Raw genomic sequence first — 27,661 nt, 5'->3', positions numbered from 1 at the left:
ATCAGGACAGCCAGATGTATGGAGAAATCCTCGTGATGACGTCACTTGTGAGCCCTTCACGTGTGAAGGGGTGGGATTAATGAATGCATATAAATGACAATGGGCATCCATTACCGGTTGGGTTATTCATATGGTAATCGACGTACATTATGCATGGACATTATGTATGCACATTGTTATTGTACCTCCTCTCATTTGTGTGCACTAAAATAGCAGTACCTATTGTATGGTTCTTTCAGTATAGTCACGTAGATAGAAAAAATTATTACAATAAAATAATACAAATAAAGTGAATAAAAATATCACAACGTTTCGATCGCATCGGTCGTCATCAGGAACAGGGAGGTTAGCCTCTGAGGGCAAGCTGTTTATAAAGGTTTAGAGATGGGCGGGGCAGCTAATGTTAATGTAGGAGAGGGCTCCGACACCGGCGGTAGGTCTACACCAATCAAAGAGCTGTTTATAAAGGTTTAGAGATGGGTGGGGGAGCTAATGTTAAAGTAGGAGAAAGCTCTGACACTACCAGTAGGTCTACACCAATCAAAGCATTGCACCTCGCTCCACACACCCACACTGCTGATGGTGGAGGCTGACAAGAAAACACAAATCAAGTCATGACCCAAAGTGGTTGATGACATCTTTCCAATGATTTCTCAGTCTATAACCTTCCTCTCGGTTGAAATTGTCTCTGTGTCTGTATATATGGATTTATTCATGAACGAATCTTTGTTGATAGCCAGTAGGCTTACAAAGTACCATTGTCTTAGAGAAATCAATTTCGTGTAAGCCAGCCGCATTAAAGTAAATCTGCCTTATATTCACAGACACGGTCCGAGACATGTCGCTTAGTTTCCCCAATGTAACTGCTGCTGCAGGTACAGCTTAGTTTGTAGACACCGGGATACTGCATGTCAGGAATCTTGTCCCTCACATATGGGATCAGACCACGAATGTTATGCACTGTGTTAAATCGGACCTGGATCTTGTGTGTGTTCATGATTTTGGAAATATTTTTGGTTACCCCGGCTATGTATGGCAGGGTGATGTTTTGATTGGATCCTCAGTTGGCTCCTTCCTCACGGTTGGGATGATATCTTTGCGGATTGTGTAGTCAGACTATCCATTCGTGTGCAATTTGTAAGGCCGCAGTGACACAGACCTATTTCTTTTTAAGATTATAATCCCTTGTTCATCATGACGTCCTTTTTACTTCTATGTCTCAACAGCATTATGGAGATCACATGACGTGAGGGTTCTGCCTTTGTAGTGAGGGTTATAAGTTTAAGCTGAGGAGGGGGGAGGAGGCGCCTCGCCCCCTCATATGGAGCGACATCACCCGCTATAATGGGTGTCCATTTGGAGGACGTCACCTGTTCATGATTATTAATGAGGGGGGCTGGTCGACGTGGATTGACGTCACACGCGGGACACACAGACATTCTTGGCTCATTATAGTAGTACATTTCAGCCACGCCCGAGCAGAATATCCATAAATGGGAGAGATCTGTCAACTTCCACTTCCATGGTGAACTGGATGTACACGTGTTTATACATATAAACATATGTGCAAATATATATTTTTAGTGTCAATGAGCACTGTAATTATCAACTTAATCACATTAATGTTGTATATGTTTAGCAGTTAAGGGACTGAATGTTATTTAAAGTAAAAAATGTACGGTTAAATTTAGTTGGCTGTGGTATCATGCCCATACAGTCAAAGATGAAATATCTCTGCTGTGTGTGTTTTAGTTTTGTATTTTTAACTTTTTCCCAACGTATGTAGCCAAACCATGCTAATTGGAGGTGCGGGGGAAGGACAACAAACTGAACACAAAAAGCAGTTCTAAAGAAAGTAGTTTTCAATCTAGATTTAAAAGTGAATAGCTCCAGTGGCCTCCTAATATCGGAAGACCGTTCCAGACGGCCGCAGAAGCGCATCTGAAAGCGTGCGATGCAGTGACCGTCTTTGTTTGATGGTTAGCCAAAAGCTGCTGCGAGGATGACCGGAGTTTGCGTGATGGTTTATGTATCGTCAGTTCATGAAAACACCTATTAACCAAATCCCCACGTTAAATCACCGTTCTTCTTGCTACCAGGCATTCACGCTGCTGGCGTGAGCTCGTGCTCTTACCCTTGACTTGCAGTAGCATGACTGGCTTGTAGGGCAGGGCACTGTTGTTGGAAGAGGGAGAGGCGGTGGCCACACTGCGCAGGTTCACGCTGCTGAAGTCTTCCTTGCTGGCCAGGCCGGCCAGCGCGGCGTCCGCTAGCCTCGAGTGCTTTGCCACTGAGCACACGCCGAGAGCAGGGGGGGTATTCAGCAGTGTTAATCACATGCAGATTAGAGACCTCTTCACCGCGCGGCCAAGGAACAAACACTGACCACCAAAACTCGGTGTGTTTTTCTGAAGCATATGTTAAGTATGCATTATTAGTCTTAAGAAACAGAGCAGAGACCATTTATATTCAGGAATGTACGAGTAAATCAGAACCCTCTTAAAAGCATTTAGAAGACAGGGTAGTCATTCCCATATGACACTTCTATTTAACATTAAAGTTTGTACATTAAATATCGAATGAATGTTTTACAGCAAAGGGAAATTGTATTATCATTAGATCCAGTGGCGGTGACACAGGAAATAGCTATGTGTGCTGTGCTGGTGTCACGGCCAACATTTTATAGATTACATTCAAATTACCTAAATGTTCCATACAGACCAGTGCCAGGTTCACCTTGTTCTGCACAGGGGCTCCCCTTAGCTCAACAATAGCTGTGCAATGGAATGGCTGAGATGAGATATGGTGCAAGGTGCATTGAGATGCTGGGGAATTTTAAGTGCTCTAGAAATTCCAAATCCTTTTCCCACTGGGCTGAAAATGGAAATCCATTCAGTTGGTGTGAAAACATCCCCTCCCCACCAAGACAGCTCATTCACATTCCCTCCCTGAGCTGAAGGTTCCTAGCTCCCTTACCACCCTCCCCCCCTTCGAAACACATGCAAAACTCAACACTGAGTAAAATCAGACTCATCTTTGCTGCATTCCTTCAGTCTTTATGGCATCCTTCCTTTCTTGTATTGATACAATATCTATGCCATGTCACCATGTAAAATCAGGACAGTTTAAACCCGCTCAACAAATAATTTGATGAACAACCACTCAGTAGACAATGAAGCTAAGTGGAATGACTATGAGTTACTCAAAAGCTGTGAAATAGAAAAATGTGTGCAACCAAAATATTTTCTAAATTGCCTATTGCTCACAAGGTGCTAATTAAACTTGTAAAAAGTTCCGCATCCGTACGTTTCTGTGCGCGGAGGCGGTTGGCCTCGATCGTGGCCACATTGAGCCGCTGCTCTGTGTACTCGGTCTTGATGTCGTTTCTCTGGGCCAGAGCCTTGATGGGATTACGCGAGGCGGTCGTCCTGCGTGCAGGCCGCACCGATCGCCGGTGCTCTGACATGGCTGACAGCAGCCTGAGGCACACGCACATATGCACGCCACAAATCAGTTTCATCGTTCCATGACAATTCCCCACAAGTTACTCTCTGCTGTTATTTTTGTCTTGTGTCTGATTTGTGAACTTATCAATGCAATTCAGGTCAAAATCAATACGGTGGAACTCTGCTCTTCCAATTTGGTGTGGGGGGCATTGGACATGGGTCCTACTATCCGTGTTTATCTGAAAACTCGACTCCTCTAATCTGACGGCAAAGCGTGAATACACACGGATGATGGGATAAATGTCTCGCCACATCCACGTCACTCCTAATATCCGAGTAACGGCTCGTATAAAAGATGGACATCCAGGAGGTAACTTAAAAGGTAATCGGGTCAGGTGAAGCACACAAAACCCTAGACGAATAGGATGTATATTCCACCAACTTCTACATCACTCCTTTTATCTTCGTGACTACGAGGCACTATACCTGCCATGGCAACGACTTTCAAGAGACTCCTATCTACCGTGCAACAACACATCATCATGATTACCATTATTATCATCATGAGCATGATCATCCTGACAAAGTAAAACAGTGGAAATCATCCCAACATGAGAGTAGCCTCCATATAGAAGTTGCTGTTGGGTGTGTATAATGGGGTCTTAGCTAACAGAAGTGTCAATGTTTTAAGGACACCTACCTAAAAGCTAGATAATCTAAGGCATCACACATCCCATTCAAAGGGTGAACAATCCAATAAGTAAATAAGAAAATAGTTTGCATTCAGAGTTTCCCTTAAATAGCTGTTGGATCAAGATAAAGGTACCACCTTGAAAGTGCAATATCGGTTCTTGTATAAACATTTTATTTACACTGGAAAACTCAATGTGTTAATGAGCTCCTTTTCACAGGTGTCAAGACTAAGCTGGGTAAGCAATGTTGGAAAATTAGAGGAAGTTACATAGGTAGATACATTTTTTAAAAATAACAAAAAATAAAAAAAGAAATTGAAAAAAAGAAGTGTAGTTTAAAAAGAATACAAAGAAGACATAAATTACACTTGCAAATTAACAGTTGTCAAATCACAGTTGAAAGTCACGGTTGCAAATGTCAGAAATGCAAATTGCCCCAAGGGAAAATGCACCAGGATTTTACTGAAATGCCAGAGCATATAAACAGTTTTAATTTTTGGTCACTTCCCTATTTTCATGCATAAGAAGGTGAGAGTGAAAGATGAAGCATAGCATAGATTCATGTGCACACTAACACAACAAAACATTCCCTTTATCCATCACACTCTTATTCTGAAACTACATCGCGTAGGGGAAAAAGCATTAGCAATTTTTTTTTTACGTTATGCACGGATTACCACAGTAGCATAAGACACAAATAATATATCTAGGCTGCGAATAAAGTCTCCATGCAGTGCCAGGGCTCCCTATACTGTAAAGGTTTCTAACACTGATATTGCTGCATATATATTTTATATAACATGATATCGACCTCTGATTTTCACAAGGACACAGCTCATTGTCCCTAAAGAAAAATATGAGGTGGAATGGTAACGGTTTCATGGCATCGTGGAGCAGAGAAATTTACTGCGATGCCTTGAGTGTCATGTTCACCAAGCTTGCCATGTGAGAAACATAAAACAGGACATGGGCTGAGGATTCAAAGGGGAGAGGGGCCAGGATAATGTAAAAACAGCAGCTGAATGGTGATCAATGCACAACACGTGATGGAAATGCAAAAGATCATTCTTATCCTCAAAGCTAATGAATTACCAAAACATTTGATTGACTTACAAAGTAAATGCCTTCGTTTCCTTTCATTGTTATGAAGCACAATAAGCTACACGCGTGTTCAATGCCTATAATCGTAACTGCTGTCCAGCTTGAGCATGCTGTGTTGGCTGTGTTTTCGAGCAAGACACAGAAGACATTGTATATAGGCTGGAATAACCCAATGAGCTATGGAGCTCTTTTTCACAGGTGTGTAAGTCCAAGCTGGTCAGAAATGGTGGAAAATTTCCAGAGGAAGTCAACAAGAGAAGGGTAGTGGGTCACATAATGAAAACACACGGACAAAGAGAGCCGACAGAGCGGGTGCACAGACATTTTGAAATGTTTAATTTACTGATCCTGCCAAACAAAAGCAAAGATCCCCCGACTAGCTTTAACAGACTGTTGGGGCAAGGGCTGTGAGCAAGCACCTATGAAGGCCGGGACGGCACACGAAGGGGGTAGGTGGCCAGCAGAGGTGGGACAAAGTCATTGTTATGCAAGTCCAAGTCGAGTCGCAAGTCATCAAATTCATGACTCGAGTCTGACTCGAGTCCAAGTCACATGACTCGAGTCCACATCTCATAGGTGGGACAAAGTCATTGTTATGCAAGTCCAAGTCGAGTCGCAAGTCATCAAATTCATGACTCGAGTCTGACTCGAGTCCAAGTCACATGACTCGAGTCCACACCTCTGGTGGCCAGCACCACACCCGGCCGCCTTTGTCTCCCGAGTGAAGATGTTTGCACACCGTACCAGGCACTCATTGCGGCTGAGTCGACCTAGGGGAGGCCCAGGATCGTTTGAATATTCGCCACTGTTATTGCTTGCGAGTGGGAATCGGAACTCGGGTCACCGAGTCGCACAGAACTAACCGCGACACAACCCCTCCCCACTCCTGCCAACCAAACACACAAAACACATATGCTACGCATGGTATAAAAATGGCATGACTTGAGCCTAAATGCTCAATCAAGGGCCTGATTACCTGGGAGCTTCCGAGTCGTACAGAACATCCAAGTCCTCCTCGCGAATCTCCACGGCCACAGAGGATGTGGAGCTGCTGTAAAAGCGGCGAAAAGTCTCATCGTCGTCGGGCTGCAGCACCTCCTTCACAACCTCCTCGGTGACGCTCACCACTGCAGTCCGTGACTCCACTGAGCAAACATTGGCAGCAGCAAGGAACCTCGTGTCAATTCACGAATCGACGTAGGTTGTTCACATTCATTTAAACTTGGCACTGTCGTAAATATAGACGTAAATGCCACAGCGTTTCTTGGCAATTCGCAAAGTCCCAGGCAAATAAAATTGGTGGCTAAATCACTTATAACTGAATCTGTAATAGTTGCATTTCATGACATATCAAAGAAGAGGGATAATTAAAAAGAGAAAATCTTCCATTATAATATGTTAAAGCCCTAATATTGTGACATAATTTGTGTAATCATACTAAATAATAACTGTATCCTCATTGTCAATAACACCCAATTAATATAGTTTGATAATGGTATATCACGATCTACAGGGCTAATCAGTCCCTACTACAGTAATGCAGGCCTGAGACACTGGCACATCATCACAGGAAATTTGGTATTTATTCAGTTACATTATTTCAGGTTTACAGAGATCCTTGGAGGTGTTTTGTGAGTTTATTTGAATCACTACATACAACATGACAATGCTAAGCACATGACTTCTGCCAGCCATGGGAAGTTTGCATCCGTACACTGTTAGCTCAAATTCTTTACATGTAATGCACAACAGCAGCATTCAATGCCCAGATCACACATCACAACATAATTGCATATAACATGCTGTATAGAAAGTCGTGGATAACAGGTTAGTCATATAATTCACCCACATGTACACTTGGTATTGATTCTATCCAGGAATGACTCCAGCTTGTCCAGTTTCTTATCGGATTCCATTGAATCCGAAGGAATAATTTCTAGAAAAACACACACGGACGAATATCAATGCCAGGCAAATATCAGCACAGTGAATTAAAAGTAAAGAGTTAACTAAAAATACATTTTCTAGTTCAAGATAAAATAGCGTTACCTACAAGGTGGTCTAGTGGGCAGAGCTGTGAACCAAAAGAGTATACTCTTTGGTTCTTTCGGTTAAGTCACGTAGGTATAAAATAAAATAAATCACGACATTTCGGGCGCAACAGAAGCGTGTGTCACCAGGTGGGACAACCACAGCAAGAAACAACTGAATCTGCATGTCATTGTTTCTTGCTGTGGTTGTCCCACCTGGTGACGGACGCTTGTGTTGCGCCCGGAACGTCGTGATTTAATCTATTTTATTTTGTACGTGACTTTACCGAAAGAACCAACAAGTATGGATACCTGCAGTCACGAAAACTTAAAATCTAGATTGAACCAGAAGAGTATTTTGCCAGCGGTGGGGATGTATCACATTATTTATTATCCCAAAACAACCTTCTGACTTGGTACACGTGAATGTGGAGGTGTGGTGTCTCACCCGTCTCGGGCTTGCTGATGGCTGACTCGGCCGCCTTAGATCGTGGGGTCAAGGGGTCAGGCAAGGATGACACCAGACCTGCATGGACCGCCACCAACAGGATGCATGAAGCACTTGGTTGGAAAAAGTCACATTTTTGTTTGAATACTTTGAGAACATAAAGATAAAATGTTGCGGCTTGTGCCACAACATGTGTACATGGGGAGAGACAAAACCATGCCCATCTTTGTCACAAACCGAGTTTGTTTTATGTAATTCTCAGTGGGTGTGGTGTCCTTCAAGCATATAAAATATCCTTGTTAATAGGAATTATTTATAAGAAGACAACGTAAATTTATATATTTCTTCAGCCAGGAATGAACAAGTACTGGCAAGTTGCTTGAAACATAGTCTGTTGGTCTCCTGGAAGCAAGTTAAGGCATTGATACTAAAACATTGATTTATTTTCTTAGAGAAACATAAGGCACACTTTATAATATTTGTACATTTGTTTTGTATCCCAACGGAAACTTTATTATTACTTGCATGTGTATAAATTTGCACTGGGTATTTCAGTTAACAATGTCGGGGGAAAGAGTCAAAAGCCACGCAGTTAAGACAATGATCTCCTTGGTATGCTGGCTTCAGCATAATTCTGTCAGCACGAAAAAAAAATCTGAAAGCAAAGGTCAAGAGGTCATCAAGACAACTGCCAGTGACGCCACCACACCTAGCCATTACTTCCTTCTTTACGATATATCCTGCAGTTGCATTGCCAATATAAATCCTCCTGATTTTGCTATTACAGTATTATTGCCTTGGTATATATGTGGTTGTAAGGGGTTAAAAAAAATAGTGTGTGCACAGCCATGTGGAGACAGGGTTCTTCAATAAAGCATTCCTACAGGGAAGTCCCCGTTAAAAGTATTTCACGGGATCTGCATTTTGAGGCAGGGTTTATGAATCATGAAATTGAAAAGTCTTGAGATTTATGCCCTCCTTTATAAATTACAAAATATATACTGAAGACTATGGGCGATGACACTGGTATGCAATGCCCTCATGCACCAAATTGTATTAGTAGCAACAGGGTATTATGATTACATTGAGGCACGGTTCTGCAGTGGCAGTGTCCGATGCACAATTTGAAAGTCATATGTTGGTCAACTACAATGTCAGCCCACCACGCCTCTGGGTGAGAAGTTACCAATGACTGTCCTATGAATAGACTGCACTTTCCATGAGAATGTAGACTTGCTACCCCTGGCTCGAAACTTTAAACACGTGTGAACCGTTGGTCCTGGGTACGGCATGGCATCCTCACTTAAACGAATTGGCACTTGCCTTTCTTAACCATGCGGCCAGCAACCGTGAACTGCACGGAGTCGTTGGCAGCACCTGCACCCCGCACTTGCCACGCCATTTCACTTTCGCTTATCAGGGCTTTCCGCTCCGAGATGGACATCTTTGAATCAGCCTCCAGCCCCAGTTTCTGAACAAGCAGAAAAAAATAGAAACGATTCGTTACAAATGTAATGTATGTATGCATGTTGATCTTCTTTCACAATGTACATAGCCAACTGTGCTAATCAGAGTTGTGGATCACAACAGTTCTGCTCAAAATTGTGACCATGGTGGGCCTCAATGGGTTTTAATCTAGAATACACATCACATGCATGGTAAGTGAAATTAACGAATGGAAGGGCCTACTTAGAAGCTAATTAGAGGCAGGCTGGACCTTGACTGGTCATTGCATAGAAGAGGCTGGTCACTGGATAGGAGAATGACTGTACCACCACCGGCATAACAGCTCTTACATGTGGAGCCAATATATCTTGTTTTAATATTTATCGTTACATATTTCTAATCATTTCTAAGTTTATTTTTTGAACAAAAACATTCTTCCCAGCCAAATTCAAGAATCTAGCCAAACCATGAAGATCAGTGTATTTGTCCATGACAAAAGAGCCCAGACTTACTCTTATTAAAACATGAGCTCTAAAATGTCTGGAAAAAACTGTGCACCAAATAGATCATCTTCGGCCATGATCTACCCACTGCTGGATGAGGGCCTCCCCAAGCCATTGCCATGTCTCACAGTCTCGTGATTCAAAAATCGATCTGCTCCCTGCATACAAGCCGATTTCATCACTCTATCTGCACGGCAAATACTCTCTCAGGCGTATTCCCTCTTTTTTCTGCCTCTGCATCATTAGTCTGAACCACAGGCAATCATTGCTTCCAGCAAAGTGTTCTTCCTTATCAAATTTACATTTCTTTGCAGTTAATGTGGCATCTAAGTGAGATAATTTTAGTTTTTCACATGTTCTTCTCGTCTCAAGCAATTCCAAAGCACGAACCTATCCATGCTTCTTTGTACACTTTTCAGTTTTATTCCCTTTGTCTGTCAATGTCCATGTTGGACGTTGGAACAGCTGATCTCAAGGAGGTGAGAAAAGGGAACTCCATACTTCTGAAAGGTGGCAACCTTTTCTATCACAGAGGGCAAGTATGTAATAGTGGGATTCGTATTGTCTCTGGTAATCAAGCAGAAATTTTGGCTTCTAGAGTACCATGACGAAAGATGCTCGGCTAACATGGCGGGTCTCGAACTATTACAAGTTGAAGATAATTGAAATGTATATTCTACTAAAAAAACATATGAATAGAAAAATGCGACCAAATATATGAGGAAATAAAACAAACTACTAAATAAAGGTAAAGTGCCAGAGATGAACATCACAAAACATGTTTGAATAAAATAAGAATACATATACAGGGCATAACTGGACCTCTAGAAGTAAAGCACTTTCAAAAAGTGTGCTAAAGCAGAACCTTCCACAATTAACCCTCATAATCAACAAAACCACAGCTATTCACGTAATGATAAAAAAAATAACAGAATGTACATATCCAGCTCTTTGTCAATCCACTGCTCGATGATGGCTTCCCTATGCCGACCGAGTCAGTCATGGGGCCCTGCTGGTCAGTGTGCATTAGTGAAGAATAAACCAGCTGGGGTTCTGGGACCACTTTCCACTGATGTTAGTTATGGCTGAGAATCAAACACGGGTCGCCGGGTTCACAGCACATTGCACAAAGCTTCGAGCAAGAGCTCCGCCTGATTCAGACTGCATTTTTATCATTACTCCGATGTGCGTCAGGCAAGCTCAACAATAGGGGAGAACACTCTATCCGTGCCCCTACGTCGTTTATAGTTTTCGTATTTAACATTGTGCACTCTGACATGTTTTCGATTCACCTTCTAACAGGATTCACTAGCCGAACAACCGTGGAGAAAACCACGCAGTACTCAACATGCAAAGAAAGGCTCCCTTTATCATGCACCCTATGGAAACCTGTGGCTTAGAATATAAATTAACAATGTTAGCCATGAAACTGCCAATTAAGTGATGTCATTGTTGCATCCCTATGTTACAGTATTCAAACTGTAATGCTATCGTTAACGTTTGACAAATAAAAAGTTTGACAGAGGTTCACTCAAGCGCCTGGATGCTCTCATGCAGGATGAGAAAACTGCTACAAATGTGAGCATGGGGAGGAAAAATCTGAGCATCACACCGTGAGGAGGGAAACGCGGGAGACTGCAGCCAGTGGTGTGCAAGTCACCTGCCGCCGCCAGGGCCGATGAGCCTTGTGAGCTTGAGGTTCAACTTCCAACACGACATAGGAGGCACGTGCCTGGGAGCCGCCACAAGACGCAGCGACGCAGCCAAAGGAGGCAGAGGAAGTCACGAGCAGGAAAGCAGCAAAGAGAGAAACAAGCCATTATCGTAGCACTACTAAAGCAAGATGCAACAAGGGCAGTTAGGATTGTGATCACGAGCGGTGCTCGTAGCTGATGCCTCTGAAGGGATACATTTGATTTTGATGGGTCCTAAATTGTCGGTGCAATTTTTATTTTATGAATGGAGTAATAAAGGAACCTTCTTGATCTGGAAGATATGTTAGTGTGGCTCAGAGATATATAACTCAACACCAAACCAAAATCTATTATACATTAAGGTTGATCATGTATGTATATTAACATTTGGATTGGTGGCACTGTGATAGGAATTCATTGCTCACAAATTGATGGCTGGGAGTTCAAATCCTGGGCAGGGATTTACTTAGCCCTTTATCCTTCTGGGGAAAAAAAAATTGGTGCCACTTTGTGGAAAGTTTAAAGTGGTTGTCCTATTAGAAAAACAACCTCCCCTCCCCCACCCCATTACATTTTTTTGTAAGAATGGTTGGTGAGGGTCGGAAGGAAATTTATTTGACTTAGAATGTTTTATTCATATTATCAGTTCAATGGATAGCACTTCAAAGCAATTATCCTTAAAATATGTTTATGCAAGTTCAATTATTTGTCATGAAATTGTCTTTTCAATTTACAATCTGCAGTGTCCGTACAGTATAATATACACACTGGAAGGGGAGAGAGGCATCCTGGTAGAGAAGATTTTTTGATTTCGAACATATTCATGGAATTTCCCAGAAGCATGCACGACCTCTTCAGTGAATCAAATTTCCTGTTAGTTTCAAGTTTCAATGTTAATCGCTTTTGCTCTGATGAAGACTATGGTCTTGAAAATCAGGGCATCAAGTATTCATCCCAAAAGAAATAATGATGCTCTGTCAAATCAAAACCGTTGCCAGTTAAGTGTACTGGCCAATATATCACACAAGAACAAGAGATTAAGTGGAAAAGGCTGCTGATATAAAATGGCCTAAACTAGACCTCACCTTGTCGTAGTGGATAGCGTACTTGTTTTGATGGATCGCAAAGAGAGCAGGGTTAAAAACGGAAGCAAATACAGGTCCCTTGGAGAGGTCAACATAGTGCAGAGAAGGGAGAATAGCAAAGACAGCATGGAAACGAATATCAGAAGCAATAATTTAAGAGATAAAGAGCAAAGCTTAGGTTTGAAAGATAAAACCAGGGAGCTACCTGAATGTAATTTACAAGCACAATATAGCATCCATTAAAGAAACCTGTGAATATATCTGTAATTGTGAATCATCAGTTGGATATTCCAACGATAAGGCATTAATATAATGCATACACTGGAAATACAACTCGGGCCAGTAATATTCTATATAAATGCTGCACAAGGAATACATTAAGAATACATTAAAATATATATGAATGTTAAGAGGAACTGACATGAAACACGATTATTAACACAAAATATGCTAATATATGATAACTGCTCAGTTTATTAAAGAATGATACATTTTTAGACACCTTCGCATGGTGGATCTAAACAACTTGATTTATAAACATGTATAAGTAGATTTTTTTTTCATTCATTTACAAAAAGGGTTGTAAACAGAATTGAAAAGCATTCATTTTATTGGCATATCTTCATGGCGAGCGTCATTGGCGGCAGTGGCACAATCAGCTGGTTAAGAGTTTGAATCCTTGTTGGAAATCGACTCAGCCCATCATCTCTCTCGGGTCAATAAAACTGATACCCCCTTTGAGTTCGTTAAGAGGGTTTTTTTCTATGGAGAGAACAAGCCTCTAGAGGAACATGGAATTTTCCACCACCATGCTCACAAGGAGTATCGTGGCAATACGAAAGTGATGTAAGCACCCGGAGATTGTTTTCAGTACAATTAGATATGATTTATATAAACAACAATACATTACTTGAACATTGTTGTATATGCCATATAGTGCTTTGTAATATGTCATGATACTAAAAACCATGAGCTTTCTTGATGCCAAATTTATTATAATTGCTACCAGAACCAAAATATACGTTAATGCTTTCCTTTATAGCAGGATAAATATTTTTCATTCATAATGGAATACTCAACAACGGCATAAACTCAACAACATATTACTTTGAACTAACTATGAATACTTTTACAGAAAAGAAAATGCAGCTATAATTTCCATGTACCATAATAATCCACATTGATCCTTTCAGGTAAAAACCAGTGATTTAAAATTTTCGATTTAAAGCTTTCGTGACTGCAGGGATTCATCTTCTTGGTTCTTTCGGTAAAGTCACGTAGAAGGGAAATAAAATATATATATAAATTAATGCCTGTGATTGTCTACAACGTAAATAGTGACCGAACTACACCGTGGCATTGGCTGTAGCACAAAACACCATGCTAACAATCCAGGGAACGCACGAAAGACGATATCACCTGCATCTGTGTGCAACGATAGCAGTGCGTGCACTGGTATACCAGCATGAGAACACTGGAGGCTTGGTGTGCTTTCGCCTGGACGTAAACAGAGTGAGGTACACCATGAAGCATTAATCATTAGCAGCAGGATGCTGCTCCAGGTTCTGGCCCTCAAGGGCCCTTGGAGAGCATCTTGGGTGCCTGTGGCCTCCCTGTGTCAGTTTGAGCCTCACCATCAACTTCCCATGAATTGTGTTCACATTGCGCTCATGACTTGAGATAGAAAATATACTTTTAGGGCAATTAAAAAAGTTAATTCGACCTGTCCATACCTGAATAGTCACAGCTCACCAAAAAAAAAACAGCCCCTATTCTGTAAGTTCTTTGGGTTGTTCGTTTTTTGTATGTTATCTAGATTGGTAAAGTTTGTAACATGAAGGATAAAGCAGGATAAATAGATGATAATGATCATGTGGTTTTCTTCAAAGTCTAACTTCCCATAAAAGTTTTAGTTTATGCTGCTTGAACATCCACAAACATTGCATATCTCATTAGACAGTGTCCCATGATCGATGGATCAACATAGTTAGCAGTGGCCAATGAAGGTGTATTATTCTATTTTAATATCAGAATGTATAAGAGATAAATGCGGTAAAATAACATTTACCCAATCATGTGGTACCCGTTTTTCCAAATAGCTTTGATTAATGTATAAGTGGTTCTTCCACCACCCTAGCAGTCTTACCAGGTTTCAGTTTCGATTTAAAGATTTCGTGACTGCAGGGATTCATATTATTGGTTCTTTCGGTAAAGTCACGTGGAAGGGAAATAATAAAATAATAAAAAATAAACCAATTAAATTCTCACGTTTCAATTGCAATACAAGAAATCGTCATCAGGTGTGAAAACCACAGCAAGAAAATTTGAAAAAAGTGGCGGTGTATTGTTTAATTATTATTATTTTATTATTATTTCCCTTCTACGTGACTTTACCAGGTTTCAGCTGTTTTGAAATATATATGGTTACTTATTTCCATCAACTCTTCAATATGTTTTGACTTGTTCAAGTTAAGTTTATCTCTCCGTAATGCCACTGAGTTCTCTGTGGTTCCTCTCTGTTCAGAAGCTACCTAAAGGAGCTCCACCAAACCACCAGGATGCAATCCTTCTCTCAACGCTGTTCCTCACATATTCATAGCTGGGTTTAAACCTTCAGTATACGCCTAAAGCGTCTTGCCAATAAGCATGGTAATTCTAGAGAACAATATCGTACTGTGCATATTTTTGTTTTGAGGGGATTTTTTTAATATATGTAGTGTAGTAACTCGGCGGGAGACGACTTCACGGGTAACACACTCTTTATTTTATCAAACTTGGTTACAGGTGACTAACACCTACTTTGTATCTCGGGTGACAAACACCCACTTAGCTACTTGGCGACTAACGCCCACTGAGCTACTCGGATGACCCACATCCACTTAGTACCCGGGTGACAAACACCCACTTAGCTACTTGGCGACTAACGCCCACTGAGCTACTCGGATGACCCACATCCACTTAGTACCCGGGTGACAAACACCCACTTAGCTACTCGGCGACTAACGCCACTGGGCTACTCGGATGACCAACATCCACTTAGTACTCGGGTGACAAACACCCACTTAGCTACTTGGCGACTAACGCCACTGAGCTACTCGGATGACCAACATCCACTTAGCTACTCGGCGACTAACGCCACTGGCTAAGTCTTCAGCTCCGTCTTCGGGTCTTCAACTGGGTAACTCTCCCCGAGTGCTCTCGCGCGTCCCCCTTTATACCCCACCTGCGGACGTCGCTGCGAGCACCCACTTATTCGACCAATCGCCGGGCGCTGGCTACGATCCTCTTTTCCCACATCTCATCGTGCCTCACCACTCACGCCGCGCCGCCCCGTCATCTGTCACTCCCGGCGCGCGCGTCCACACCACGCCCACAACGCGTGCCCAACCCCGCACCCCGCGCCGCCCCGTGATCCATCACTGTCACAGTCGGCGCACGTCAATACCACCACTACATCACCCCCTACCACATAGCTCGCAGCCGCCCCGGCTGCTACACAAATATACAAACCCTCCCTGTGTGCCCCGTAACACAACACAACAACAAGAACAACAACTAAGCTAACAACACAACACGACGCGAACACCACCATCCGCAACCCTCAACCAATGCCCCCGCGACAATAGCACAATATATACAAACCGGCGAGTGACAATAGCAATGTGTATACAAAAAAAATAAATGGAAAATTTTTTTTTTTTCTTTCGACTCGTGCAGTGTCCCCTTTACTTCCGAGCGTCCCTACAACGGGACATTACCCCGGCAGAGGGGAACACCGGGCGAGCTCGGTGTAGAGCACAAAAAAAACCGTCCTCATGAAAATTGTTGAGACCTAGCCCGAGTCCGCCTTGCCGGTCCGTCGTACGGCACCAGACGCGGTCGAACGTCCGGTGGTGCCGGCGGTTCAGGAAGACATCGGCCAGGCATCGAGGACTCGTGCGTGCCCCGGGGTTCAGGCTCTCGACGGTCAGCAGCCGTCAAGCCCGAGGCACCTGGGGGTGGGTCAGGTGGAGACACGTGAGGATCAGCCTGCGACACCTCCCTCCCCGAGTCGACGGTCACATCACACGCCCGGTCGTCACGGCACAGAACGGGGTCACACGGTGCCGCATAGGGCTTCAGTCGGGAGGGGTGCACATACCAACGGCGTTTCCCCCATTTAATCTGTATACTCTGGGGCCGTGCAACCCGCACAATTTCCACCGGTCCCCTCCAAGGTCTCAACAACTTGGGGGACGTAGCCAACGGTGCATGTGGACAATGCAGCCAGGCCTTATCGCCTGGTTTCCAATCATGCGTATGCACCCTCCGCTCATGCAATTTCTCGTTTGCCATTTGCCGCGACCGCGAATTCAACCTTGCCCCCTCCCGCGCTTCAGTCAATTTGGCGATATTAAATTTGATGTGGTCTGCCAATTTAGATTTTGCACGTGGCTGGGAAATCCCCAGTTGGACGTCCATGGCCGGATCGGCCTCCCGCCCATACATAAGAAAAAATGGAGAAAACCCTGTCGCCGCATGAGGGGCCATTCGATAGGCCGCGAGTACCCCCGGCACCTGTAAGTCCCAATCAACCTGATCGTCGCAGACCTGTTGGCACAACATAGACGTAATCGTTCTGTTCAGACGCTCAACCATCCCGTCAGTCTGCGGGTGGTAGGGGGAAGTACGCACTTTCTTTGTACCCAACAGGTCGCACACCTCGCGCAACAAAACGCTCGAAAAATTCTTCCCTTGATCCGTCAGCAAGCGTTCGGGGGCGCCCTTGTCCAACACATAACCCTGGACAAAGGCGTCCGCCACCGCCGCAGCCGACTGGTTGGCGAGCGGCCATGCCATAGGCCATCGGGTGAAGTATTCCACGCCAACCAGCAGGAACCTATTTCCCCTTGGTGTAACCGGAAAGGGCCCCAAGATGTCCAACGCTACCAATTCGTTTATACGCGAAACCTGAATGGATTGCAGCGGTGGATTAGCTGCCAATGGTGGCGGTTTCCTTTTGGCGCACCCTACGCATCCCTTAAGAATATTCGCCACGTCGTTACCCATCCCCGGCCAATAATAGTCTCGCTGGATTAGGGCGAGCGTTTTGTGAAAACCCAGATGCATGAGCCGTTCATGAGCTGCCAGAACAACCCTACCCCGCATAGCAACAGGCACAACGAGCACGTGACGCCGGGACATGTTGTCCCACCTCATCAACAGGCCCTGTCTGCACACCCAGGAACCGACCCGCGCCTCCCCTTGTTCGGGAGCGCCAACTTTCCGACGCAGCGTAAGTAGGGAGCTGTCGGACATCTGGAGGCGGCCCCACTCAATGAGGGGCAACGACAACAGCGAATCCCTCCCCGTGGGGGCGTCCTCTCCCGGGGTGTCAGTGGCGGCGAGCGCAACTCCCGGGGTGCCGGCGACCGGGGGTTTGCACCGCGCTGATCCCAACAAACATGTGCAGTCCGTGCACGGCGGCAACCGCGACAAGGCGTCCGCGTTTGAGTGCCGCAACCCCTTGCGGTAAATCGTCGTGAATTGGTAGTCTTGAAGGACCTCCAACCATCGGGACAATTGGCCCGATGGCTGCGCCACGCGCATAGCGTATTGTAGAGCCGCATGGTCCGTCCGGACCGTAAAATGACGGCCGTAAAGATACGGCCTGAATTGCTGTGTAAAAAACACAATGGCTAACAATTCACGACGAGTTACGCAATAGCGTTGTTCTGCGGGGGAAAGAACCCTACTACCGTAGGCGACCACCCGTTCAACCCCCCCAACCAACTGTGAGAGCACCCCCCCGATACCCGTATTGCTGGCGTCCGTGTCAAGCAAAAACGGTTGTGTAAAATCGGGGTAACACAAGGGGGGAGCCTGCACCAAAGCGTCACGGAGGGAGCAGAACGCATCCTCCTCCTCTGCCCCCCAGTGAAACCTCACACCCTTAGCCGTCAAAGCGTGCAGGGGCTTGGCTATGGTGGCAAATTGCTTGACAAAACGACGGTAATAGGAGGCAAAACCAATGAAACTACGAACCTCCGTGACCGAGGTTGGCGTTGGCCATGAGCTGACGCAATGCGTCTTAGCAGGGTCCGTCGAGATCCCTGAACGACTCACGATATGGCCCAAATACCTGACCGATTCCCGAAGCAGAAAACATTTAGCCGGTTTAAATTTAAGCTTAGCGGAACGCATCCTGAGGAACACCGCTCTCAGTCGCTGGAGGTGCTCCTCGAAAGTCCGACTAAAGACGATAATATCGTCAAGATAAATCAAACAGGTATCCCATTGGAGGCCCGACAAAACCAATTCCATGAGTCTCTGGAACGTGGCGGGAGCGGAATGTAAGCCCATGGGCAAACGGTTGAATTCAAAAAGGCCCCCAGGTGTCCGGAAAGCAGTTTTAGGTTTAGACTCGTTATCGAGTGGCAATTGCCAAAATCCAGAAAGCAGATCGAGTGTGGAAAAAAACTGCGCTCCCGCCAAGGCATCCAGCGACTCATCCATCCTGGGGAGCGGATACGCATCCGCCATCGAGATTTTGTTTAAGCGGCGGAAATCGACACAAAACCGCAAGGACCCGTCCTGTTTCTTTACTAGGACAATAGGAGCACCCCACGGACTAGAAGAGGGCGAAATGATATCGGCCGCCAACATATCATTAACCGCCGATTGCACATGTTCCTTCTCGGCCGGGCTGAGCCGGAAGGGATTCTGACGAATAGGGGCCGCGTCCCCTGTAGCTATGTGGTGGCGCAACAGGTCAGTGCAGCCGATATCGTACTTATGTTTGCTGAACACGTCAGCAAACTCGATGAGCAAACCCCTCAATGCTCCCAATTGCACCCCGGACAAGTTAGCAGAACCCGCACACAGCGAGTCCAACCACTCAGTCCCCTCATCACTTTGAGGATGCGACTCGACAGTAAAATCTGCTTGAGCCACGAGCCGTTCCTCAACGGGCAGCGGCGCGGCGTGAGCCAGCACCGTTCCCTGCGCAATTACGGCCGGCCGCGACCCCGTATTCAGGACCATTACGAACGGCTCACTGTCCCCTCTCACCACGGTTTGAGCAACCGCTAAGTCGAGGCCCTTACTGGCTCTGTTTGACGGCCCCAACAGCACCCCCTGTGCCTCCGCACCCACCTCGAGTGGCTTCCTGAACCGAAGGGGTACTAACATTTGCGATCCCGGGGGTACCCGTACAGTGTGAGTCGCCAGCGCCTGCACCGTCGCACAAACCGTGCGCACTTTGATAGGGCTCGACAAGAAGGCAACCCGCCGACCTGACGGAAGCTCTATGCAGGCCTGATCAATAAGAATTTTAATGGGCATTTTTGACAAAAAGTCCGTACCTAGCAAACAGGGAACGGCCAGCGATGATGATACAAAAATAGGGCCCGCTAATTTAATGTCCCCAATGCAAATAGTCGCCCGAATCTGGCCGATGATCCCCAGGGATCCCCCATTCGCCGCATAAAATGGCACGTCTACTGGCAGAAGGGGTCTACTTTGGACGGGAAGAATGTTATAAATAAGGTCCGAGATGATGGTGGCCGACGCACCCGTGTCAACAAGCACCCGGACCTCAACCCCGTCAATGAACCCCGTTACCACGGACGACCCGGCTGACGCAGCCACGATCCTGTGGGCCAATTCGGACCACTCGACTGCTTGCGGGCCGCGTACGGACCCCCCTCGCCGAATTGAACCCCCGGCACCCAGCCGCGAACCCCCCACCGCGAAGCGGCGACCCGAATGTGCCGTGTTTGTGGACCGAACGTGTGAGGTGCCGCGACTTGCCGGGTTTTGTTGGGATGACTTGTGGCCCTGGTCGTCGTCCCGACGTGGTCCTGCGGCGCGCGGACGCGGGGCCCGGCACCCGGCTGCGACGTGACCCCGAAGGCCGCAGTTGTAGCAGACGACGGACGTCGTAGGTTTCGGTTGCTCCAGCTTGCGGGGCGAACGTGTGGGCGAACGACCTCCCGTTCTCCACTCCCCCGGACACGATGCAGCGAAGCCCCGCTCCTGCACCGCAGCTGGCTGAGGTTCGGCGATCGTGGCGGCCAGTGCCGCATTCCCCGGCCATTTGCAGACGACCCCCGGCTTGCGTTTGAGGACCTCGTACGCGTGAATGCTCGTGGCGATCGCCAGGGAGCAGATCTCCATCTCGTCTGCCACGTTGATGGGGACCCCCAACTCGTGGGCCAACACCAGCAGCTGCTCCGTCACCATGGCGTCCTTCCCCTCCTTATCCATGCGGGGAAAAGCCGCGTCCGCCAAGGCGAGCAGTGCCGTGCGGTAGGCTAGCGTCGTTTCCCCAGCCACCTTCCGCCGATCGTAGAACTGGTGGCGGCACGTGGAGGGCGGCCCGAACACCTTCGCCATCAGGTGTAGTGCGGCCTGGAGCGTAGAGCGGGACGACCTTGCAGCAGATGTGAAGGCTGCAAGCGCGTCGTCGTCCAGCATCGCTGGCAACGCACGCAGGGCAGTGGTGTCGGACCACCCCGACATCTCCTGATGAGCGAGGAACCTTCGTTGGAAGGCTCCCCAGTCGCCCCCATCCGCCTTGAACGCCGACAGCGCGGGCAATCTTTGCTGGAGGACCCGATCGTCGTCGACGTCGGAGAGATTTTCCCGCGCTCCGCTGGAGTTGTGTAAAATGTCGGCTCGGTTGTCAGGCGCAAAATGGAGGGCTCCGGCGCGCGCCGATGACGTGGGCTGCGCTGCGCGGAGGTGTCCGGCCACGTGGCGTCCGTCTTTCCCGCCAATCGGTGGCGGCCCCCCAAAAACGGCGGCAACTTCCAGACTTTTGGCGCGAAGCGCCCTTTGGCGGGAATCCTCCACCGTCGCTTCCTCCACGACCCCCGCAGCCGTTTTCCCGCTCGCCGGAACGGAGATGTCGGCCAAGACAGCGGCGGCGGCGAGTAGCAACTCCGCCAACCGGGCGTGCGCGTCCTGGAGGCCGGTGTCGGAGGCAAGCGGAGCGTCGGCCATCACCGCGAAGTGCTGCATCGGCGGCAACTCCTCGTCCTCTACTCCCGAGGTCGGTGTCCCCGGTACGCCGTCGTCATCCCGACCTCGCTCGTGGGTACGGGTAGTCTTCCTTGTGTCCATACTTCTTGAAGACAGGTTTACTTCTGACGCCAGTTGTAGTGTAGTAACTCGGCGGGAGACGACTTCACGGGTAACACACTCTTTATTTTATCAAACTTGGTTACAGGTGACTAACACCTACTTTGTATCTCAGGTGACAAACACCCACTTAGCTACTTGGCGACTAACGCCCACTGAGCTACTCGGATGACCCACATCCACTTAGTACCCGGGTGACAAACACCCACTTAGCTACTTGGCGACTAACGCCCACTGAGCTACTCGGATGACCCACATCCACTTAGTACCCGGGTGACAAACACCCACTTAGCTACTCGGCGACTAACGCCACTGGGCTACTCGGATGACCAACATCCACTTAGTACTCGGGTGACAAACACCCACTTAGCTACTTGGCGACTAACGCCACTGAGCTACTCGGATGACCAACATCCACTTAGCTACTCGGCGACTAACGCCACTGGCTAAGTCTTCAGCTCCGTCTTCGGGTCTTCAACTGGGTAACTCTCCCCGAGTGCTCTCGCGCGTCCCCCTTTATACCCCACCTGCGGACGTCGCTGCGAGCACCCACTTATTCGACCAATCGCCGGGCGCTGGCTACGATCCTCTTTTCCCACATCTCATCGTGCCTCACCACTCACGCCGCGCCGCCCCGTCATCTGTCACTCCCGGCGCGCGCGTCCACACCACGCCCACAACGCGTGCCCAACCCCGCACCCCGCGCCGCCCCGTGATCCATCACTGTCACAGTCGGCGCACGTCAATACCACCACTACATATATATCAGGTAGAGGACTGACTGCCCTATATACTGTCTAATGTTAGCTACTGTGTCCAGTGTTGTGCATTATTTTGTGTACACTGACGCCATGTAATATGGCAGAGATAGGAGACAATCCAGGAATCTCAAGGATTTTTATGAACCTCTGGAAATTACTTGGATTAAGTTTTAGGTTGCACTGACACCTCAATGTGCAGTTGTTCACTGCATTAAGAATACACATCAACAAGCTTGTGAACGCTTCAGGGGTTTGGTGATTTTCCTAAGACGCACATGCTCACAACGTCCCCATATACAAATAACAATGTAACAATGTAACACTGTCATAAAAGTGACGTTAATAGGAAGTACTAAGGTGGTATACTAGAACATCACCATTGCATCCAAGATGTTATTTTCTTGTCAATGAAAGAGCATAAACTGTATTGGTCAGTACACTTTGGTTCTTTCGGTAAAGTCACGTAGAAAGAAAATATATTAAATAATAATAGAATACGACGTTTCGATTGCAACACAAGCAACCATCATCAGGTAAGAATGAATGAGAAAACAAACATAGTAAACTTAGAAATATAATGCAATACAACACAGAGAGTCGGCTAACACAACAGTCAACACCCTACCTGGTTGATTACGTTCTTCCAAAGATTACTCAATTTAAAAGATAGACAAAGCACAGACATGGAGACACATAGACAGACACACAAGCAGATAGAGACACACACAGAGACACAAAGAGAGATCACATCCTTCACAGATGGGATCAAATCACGAATTTTATGTAGTGTTGAGTCGAACCTGGATCTTGTCTTTACTCATGATTTTGAAAATCTTTTTGGTAACCCCTGCTATGTATGTAAAGGTGATGGTTTTGATTGGGTCCTCAGATGGTTCTCTCCCAACGGTTGGGTGATAGCTTTACGGATTGTGTAGTCTGAATATCCATTCATGTTGAGGGCTTGGTGTACATGCTCCAGTTCACTGGCTAGGTGGTGATGGTCAGAAATGCAACGAGCTCTATGGTGTAGAGTTTTGATGAGGAAATTCTTCTGGGCTGGATGGTGGTGGGAGTCAGGTTTTAGATAGGCATGCGTGTGGGTGGCTTTCCTGTAGACAGAGTGTCCCAATGAGCCATCTGGTCTCTTTTCGATTAAAACATCCAAGAATGGTAACTTGCCATCCTTTTCCACCTCCATGGTGAATTTGATGCCTGGGTGTATGGAATTGATGTGGTTGAAGAATTGGCTTAGAGCTGGCAGGCCATGTGGCCAGATGACAAACGTGTCATCTACGTACCTCTTCCACAAGGAAGGACGTAGAATGGATGCCTGAATGGCATCTGTCTCAATTTTTTCCATGAAAACATTGGCTATCACTGGAGATAAGGGAGAACTCATTGGGGTTCCTTCAACTTGTTTGTAGAATGTACCATTCCAGGTGAAGTGTCGGTGAGGCAGTTTGTCACCAGGGCCGGTACATCAGCATTCAGTCCTTGTTGAACCAAATCTTCAATGATTGCAATGATGTCAGGCACAAGAATTATGGTAAACAAAGAACTACATCGAAGCTGACAAGCAAATCACCTGGAGACAGTGAGATGTCTTTAATTAGAGATACCAAGTGAGCTGAATTAAGTACAGCTGAGGTGGTCTTGCCAGTGAATGGAAGCAAGGTCTCAGATAGAAATCCACGTGACTTTACCGAAAGACCAAAAGGTATGAATTCCTGCAGTCACGAAAGCTTTAAGTCAAGTCTTACTTGCTTGGGATCCATTGACACACGATCCTGTAAATTATGTCAATCAGCTGGCAAGGCATCCCAAGTTTCCATGCTTCAGTAAACAAGTAAACACGTTTACTAAAGCGGTTGTTTTTGAACAGTTGTCGTATAGAGCACACGGAACAGCCGCAGAAAGTGGTGGGTGGATGAAAAGTTCATCATCTTACCAAGAGCTGAGAGGTGCCAGCTCCTGCATCTGACTCAGGAGCACTGGGATACCCTGCCTGCATGCCCAGAGGGTTATAGACATTGAGAAGATGCAGATTATGGGAAAGGAAAAACTGCAAAGATTTGAGCCTAAAGCAATACAGCAAGCTTGTTTTGAAACAATTGTTTTTTGCGGTTGTCCCACCTGATGACGGACGCTTGTGTTGTGCCTGAAACGTCGTGATTTTATTCATTTTATTTTATACCTACGTGACTTTACCGAAATAACCAAAGAGTATGGATCATCATACCATGAAGGGATGGGATGGGTGGTGGAGCTTGTAAGTATTAATTTTCAAAAGAAACTCAACCAAGTGTACCATTCCCAATGTACTTAATGACGAAGGATAGTCTACAGTCTGGTAACCAGAATACTCTATGCCGAGCAACTGTTGTCAAAGATAATGCAGTAGAATGAATGACACTTTTGTTTAGCTCTCAGTAATTATCCTGTGCACACACTTGTTTAATGACTGTTGAATATAAATATAATGTATTATTTATCCCTCAATTAGGCTCACTTATCCAGCAAAAGATGGGGCTTGTGCTCTAGGCAATTAACATTTCATCTCAAATATCATAGCTGACAGCACCACAGCCCTGCCCCCCCCTCTTTGTGGTATCAAATGACCCAAGCAAAAATCACTTTCCACATGGAAAACATCAATTGCGTAAAAGGCATGTTCCCTTTGCCAACTCTATCTGATTTGGTCATTTTCAGTCAAATGTTTTGGATAACAAACAAATGCTGTCCATCTTCTACACAGGCTGAGCTCCACTCCAGTGCTGGTTGAATATTACACCGTAAATATTTCCCTAATTTAAAACGTGCTCAAGGTGAAATGTTTCTGACCTATTGGAATGCCTAAAGGGAACTAAAAAAATTATTAAGTGTCTGCCTTATGAAAGGAAAGGCATCCATTGGTTGCCATGGAATTACATCGGCTACATCATCTATTATTGAACTCCAAAAAAGCCTCAGAATTTCTTTTTTAAATATAAAAAACAACCTTGATATTAAATAAATTCTAAATTGGCAATTGCAATGGTTAACTTATTAAATAATAAACAATAATACAAATAAAGCAACATCACTGAATAAAATAACAGTACAAAGCAGTAATAAACATTTTTGCATTAAATTACAATCACGAGAAATTTTTCTCATAGTACAGTTACACTAAGTTGTAAACTGTAATTCCAGTATGACTGTCACAGTTAACCACTAGAGAAACTATTATTGTGAATGATGCGTCATTATTACTCCAGTAGGTAAATGCATCTGTTGTTGTAGTTCTCTCTGCAGTCAACTAACTGCAACTCTGCGCTGCTGCCTCGCAGTGTGCTCCTCTGGCAAGCAGCTATCTTAACCAACGTGCACTGACCAGGATGGTACATCTCCCCTCATGGACAAAGCCGAAACTATGGCCCTCACTCCCTGGAAGCTTTGGTTTTGCAAACCATGGCATCAGCTAGACAGGGGCTATAAGACAGAATGCCTTTTGGATCTGACTATTCAAATGTTGTGGGAATGGGAAAAAAAATGGGATAAATGAATTGGAATCTAATTTGCTCAGATAGGAGAGGAAAACATGAGAACAATGATTTACTTAAATAGTTTCAGCTTTTTCTATCACGGAAGAACGGTTGACAGTAATCACAGAAGAGTGGGCAGTCTGGGAATTAAATATCAAGTTTAGGACTCAATAGTATGTCAGTTTCCCAGCTGACATGAAAGCTCTGGAAACACTACAAGTTAAACAGACTTAGACTTTAAATATATGCTCCAGCAACAATCTAAGATGATACAGATGTAGGCACTACAACACCCTTATGGTGAAATACCTTTTTGAAGAGCTCAGTCCTTGTGATCTTCATGTCACCCGAACGCTTGTTCGAGCGGTTTTTCCAGTCTTCGTTACCACTCTTCTGCAATGAGCTCAGCCTGCAGAGAGGCCCCAAAGCAATTACATTATTGCCATACACGGCATGGCTCAAGAAACACATAATCTGTTTAAAAACACCACGTATGTCCACACAGTGAAATCTTGCTCTTGTTGAAGTATAAATAAGCTCAAGCCTTAACAGTACTAAAACACCAGAGTCCATGACACAAAGGATGTACTTGGAGCAATACGTATACAAATTGCTAAAGTAGACTCTCAGAGACACGACGGGAGAAACATGGGACACACAGGGAGACCTCCACGCACTTATGGGGGGGGGGGGACAAAAGGAAAGTTGAAATATAGAGGGTATTGCTCTAGATGTAAATTATGGAAATCCATGGGGAGACATACAGAAAAGCCTGAGAGACATAAGAGCATGAATGGACTTGCAGTTTGTCCAACACAAGGAGGTAAACGCCACTGACATTTAACAGTATGCACTGAGGATAGAAAAATAATTTGTACACTAAACACACCTATTAATGAGAAGTATAAAAAGCCAAGATGACTCATTTAATGTACTTAAGACACATTGTTTGCAGCTCAATAATACCGACGCAGAAAATTTGCTAACATTTAAAAACAGTGTTTCATCCAGAGCAGAAAACAGAAAAAACTGAAGATTTATGTATAGTTTATTTGTATTCATTTGTGGGGGTCAAAAAGCATAAATTTGAAAAACTATGCACGTTAATAATTGTATATTTGTACTACAGGTAAATCAATGACATAAATAAAATGTACCAATTGTGGGTGTGATGGCAGTTCAGCAATAAAAAGTTAAGGAGTGTTTTAAAAAAGAACATAAAAACACTGTTTACAAATGTAAAAAATCGATAGTTGTAGCAAAATACTTGTGGTTATTTTGTCTGGTAAGCTGAAGTGAGTGATCCTGTAAACAAATGGGACCTCACTCTACCAGTCTAACCAGATTAGTTACATTGACAAAGTCAGGAAAGCACTTGTTTAAAGTCGAGCAAGAATTGTGCAGTAAAAAAAACCAGGTGCTATTTTTTTGTTTGAATGTAACTTTTCGAATAATGTAATCCCAAGATTAAAATAACGCATTTAAAATGTAAACGTAAATTATACTCAGTTGTCCAATTTTTTATTGTACAGGTTGGTCGAGCTAAAGTAAGGTTTATTTAAAAACAGAAATGAACATGCAAATGGCAAAAAACACATGTTAGGGGTCAAACAATTGGGGGGGTCACAAGACATTTGGATCACCCTATACAGTAGCTATAAAATAAACTGAAAAACATACGGTACTTGGTTTTTACTACGAAACTCTGTAAAATGTGGTTCATCTCTCTTTACAAAAAGGCCGCTTACTCGCTGCGGCTGAAACCCACAGATGAGCCCGTGAATACTTTGGTGAAGCTTTTAAAACCA

The 27,661-nt window shown here is 45.3% G+C and overlaps 1 protein-coding gene across 1 annotated transcript in view; it reads right to left on the bottom strand.

Moving 5' to 3' along the window:
* The window catches only part of LOC144936435 (supervillin-like), a 155,211-nt gene that overhangs the window by 17,503 nt on the left and 110,047 nt on the right, over positions 1-27,661 (bottom strand). The window contains exons 18-27 of the mRNA XM_078863489.1: positions 26,163-26,262; positions 24,278-24,334; positions 12,446-12,523; positions 11,327-11,398; positions 9,041-9,188; positions 7,718-7,795; positions 7,089-7,175; positions 6,216-6,384; positions 3,307-3,479; positions 2,135-2,290 (exon numbers count right to left, since the gene is read on the bottom strand). Coding sequence (XP_078719615.1) covers positions 2,135-2,290; positions 3,307-3,479; positions 6,216-6,384; positions 7,089-7,175; positions 7,718-7,795; positions 9,041-9,188; positions 11,327-11,398; positions 12,446-12,523; positions 24,278-24,334; positions 26,163-26,262 — 1,118 coding nt within the window. The remainder of the gene's footprint in view (positions 1-2,134; positions 2,291-3,306; positions 3,480-6,215; positions 6,385-7,088; positions 7,176-7,717; positions 7,796-9,040; positions 9,189-11,326; positions 11,399-12,445; positions 12,524-24,277; positions 24,335-26,162; positions 26,263-27,661) is intronic.

Source organism: Lampetra fluviatilis, chromosome 1 (genome assembly GCF_964198595.1).
Source record: "Lampetra fluviatilis chromosome 1, kcLamFluv1.1, whole genome shotgun sequence".
NCBI classification, from domain to species: domain Eukaryota; kingdom Metazoa; phylum Chordata; class Hyperoartia; order Petromyzontiformes; family Petromyzontidae; genus Lampetra; species Lampetra fluviatilis.
The sequence above is the reverse complement of the archived record's forward strand: the minus strand, read 5'-3'. Positions and strand labels throughout refer to the sequence as shown.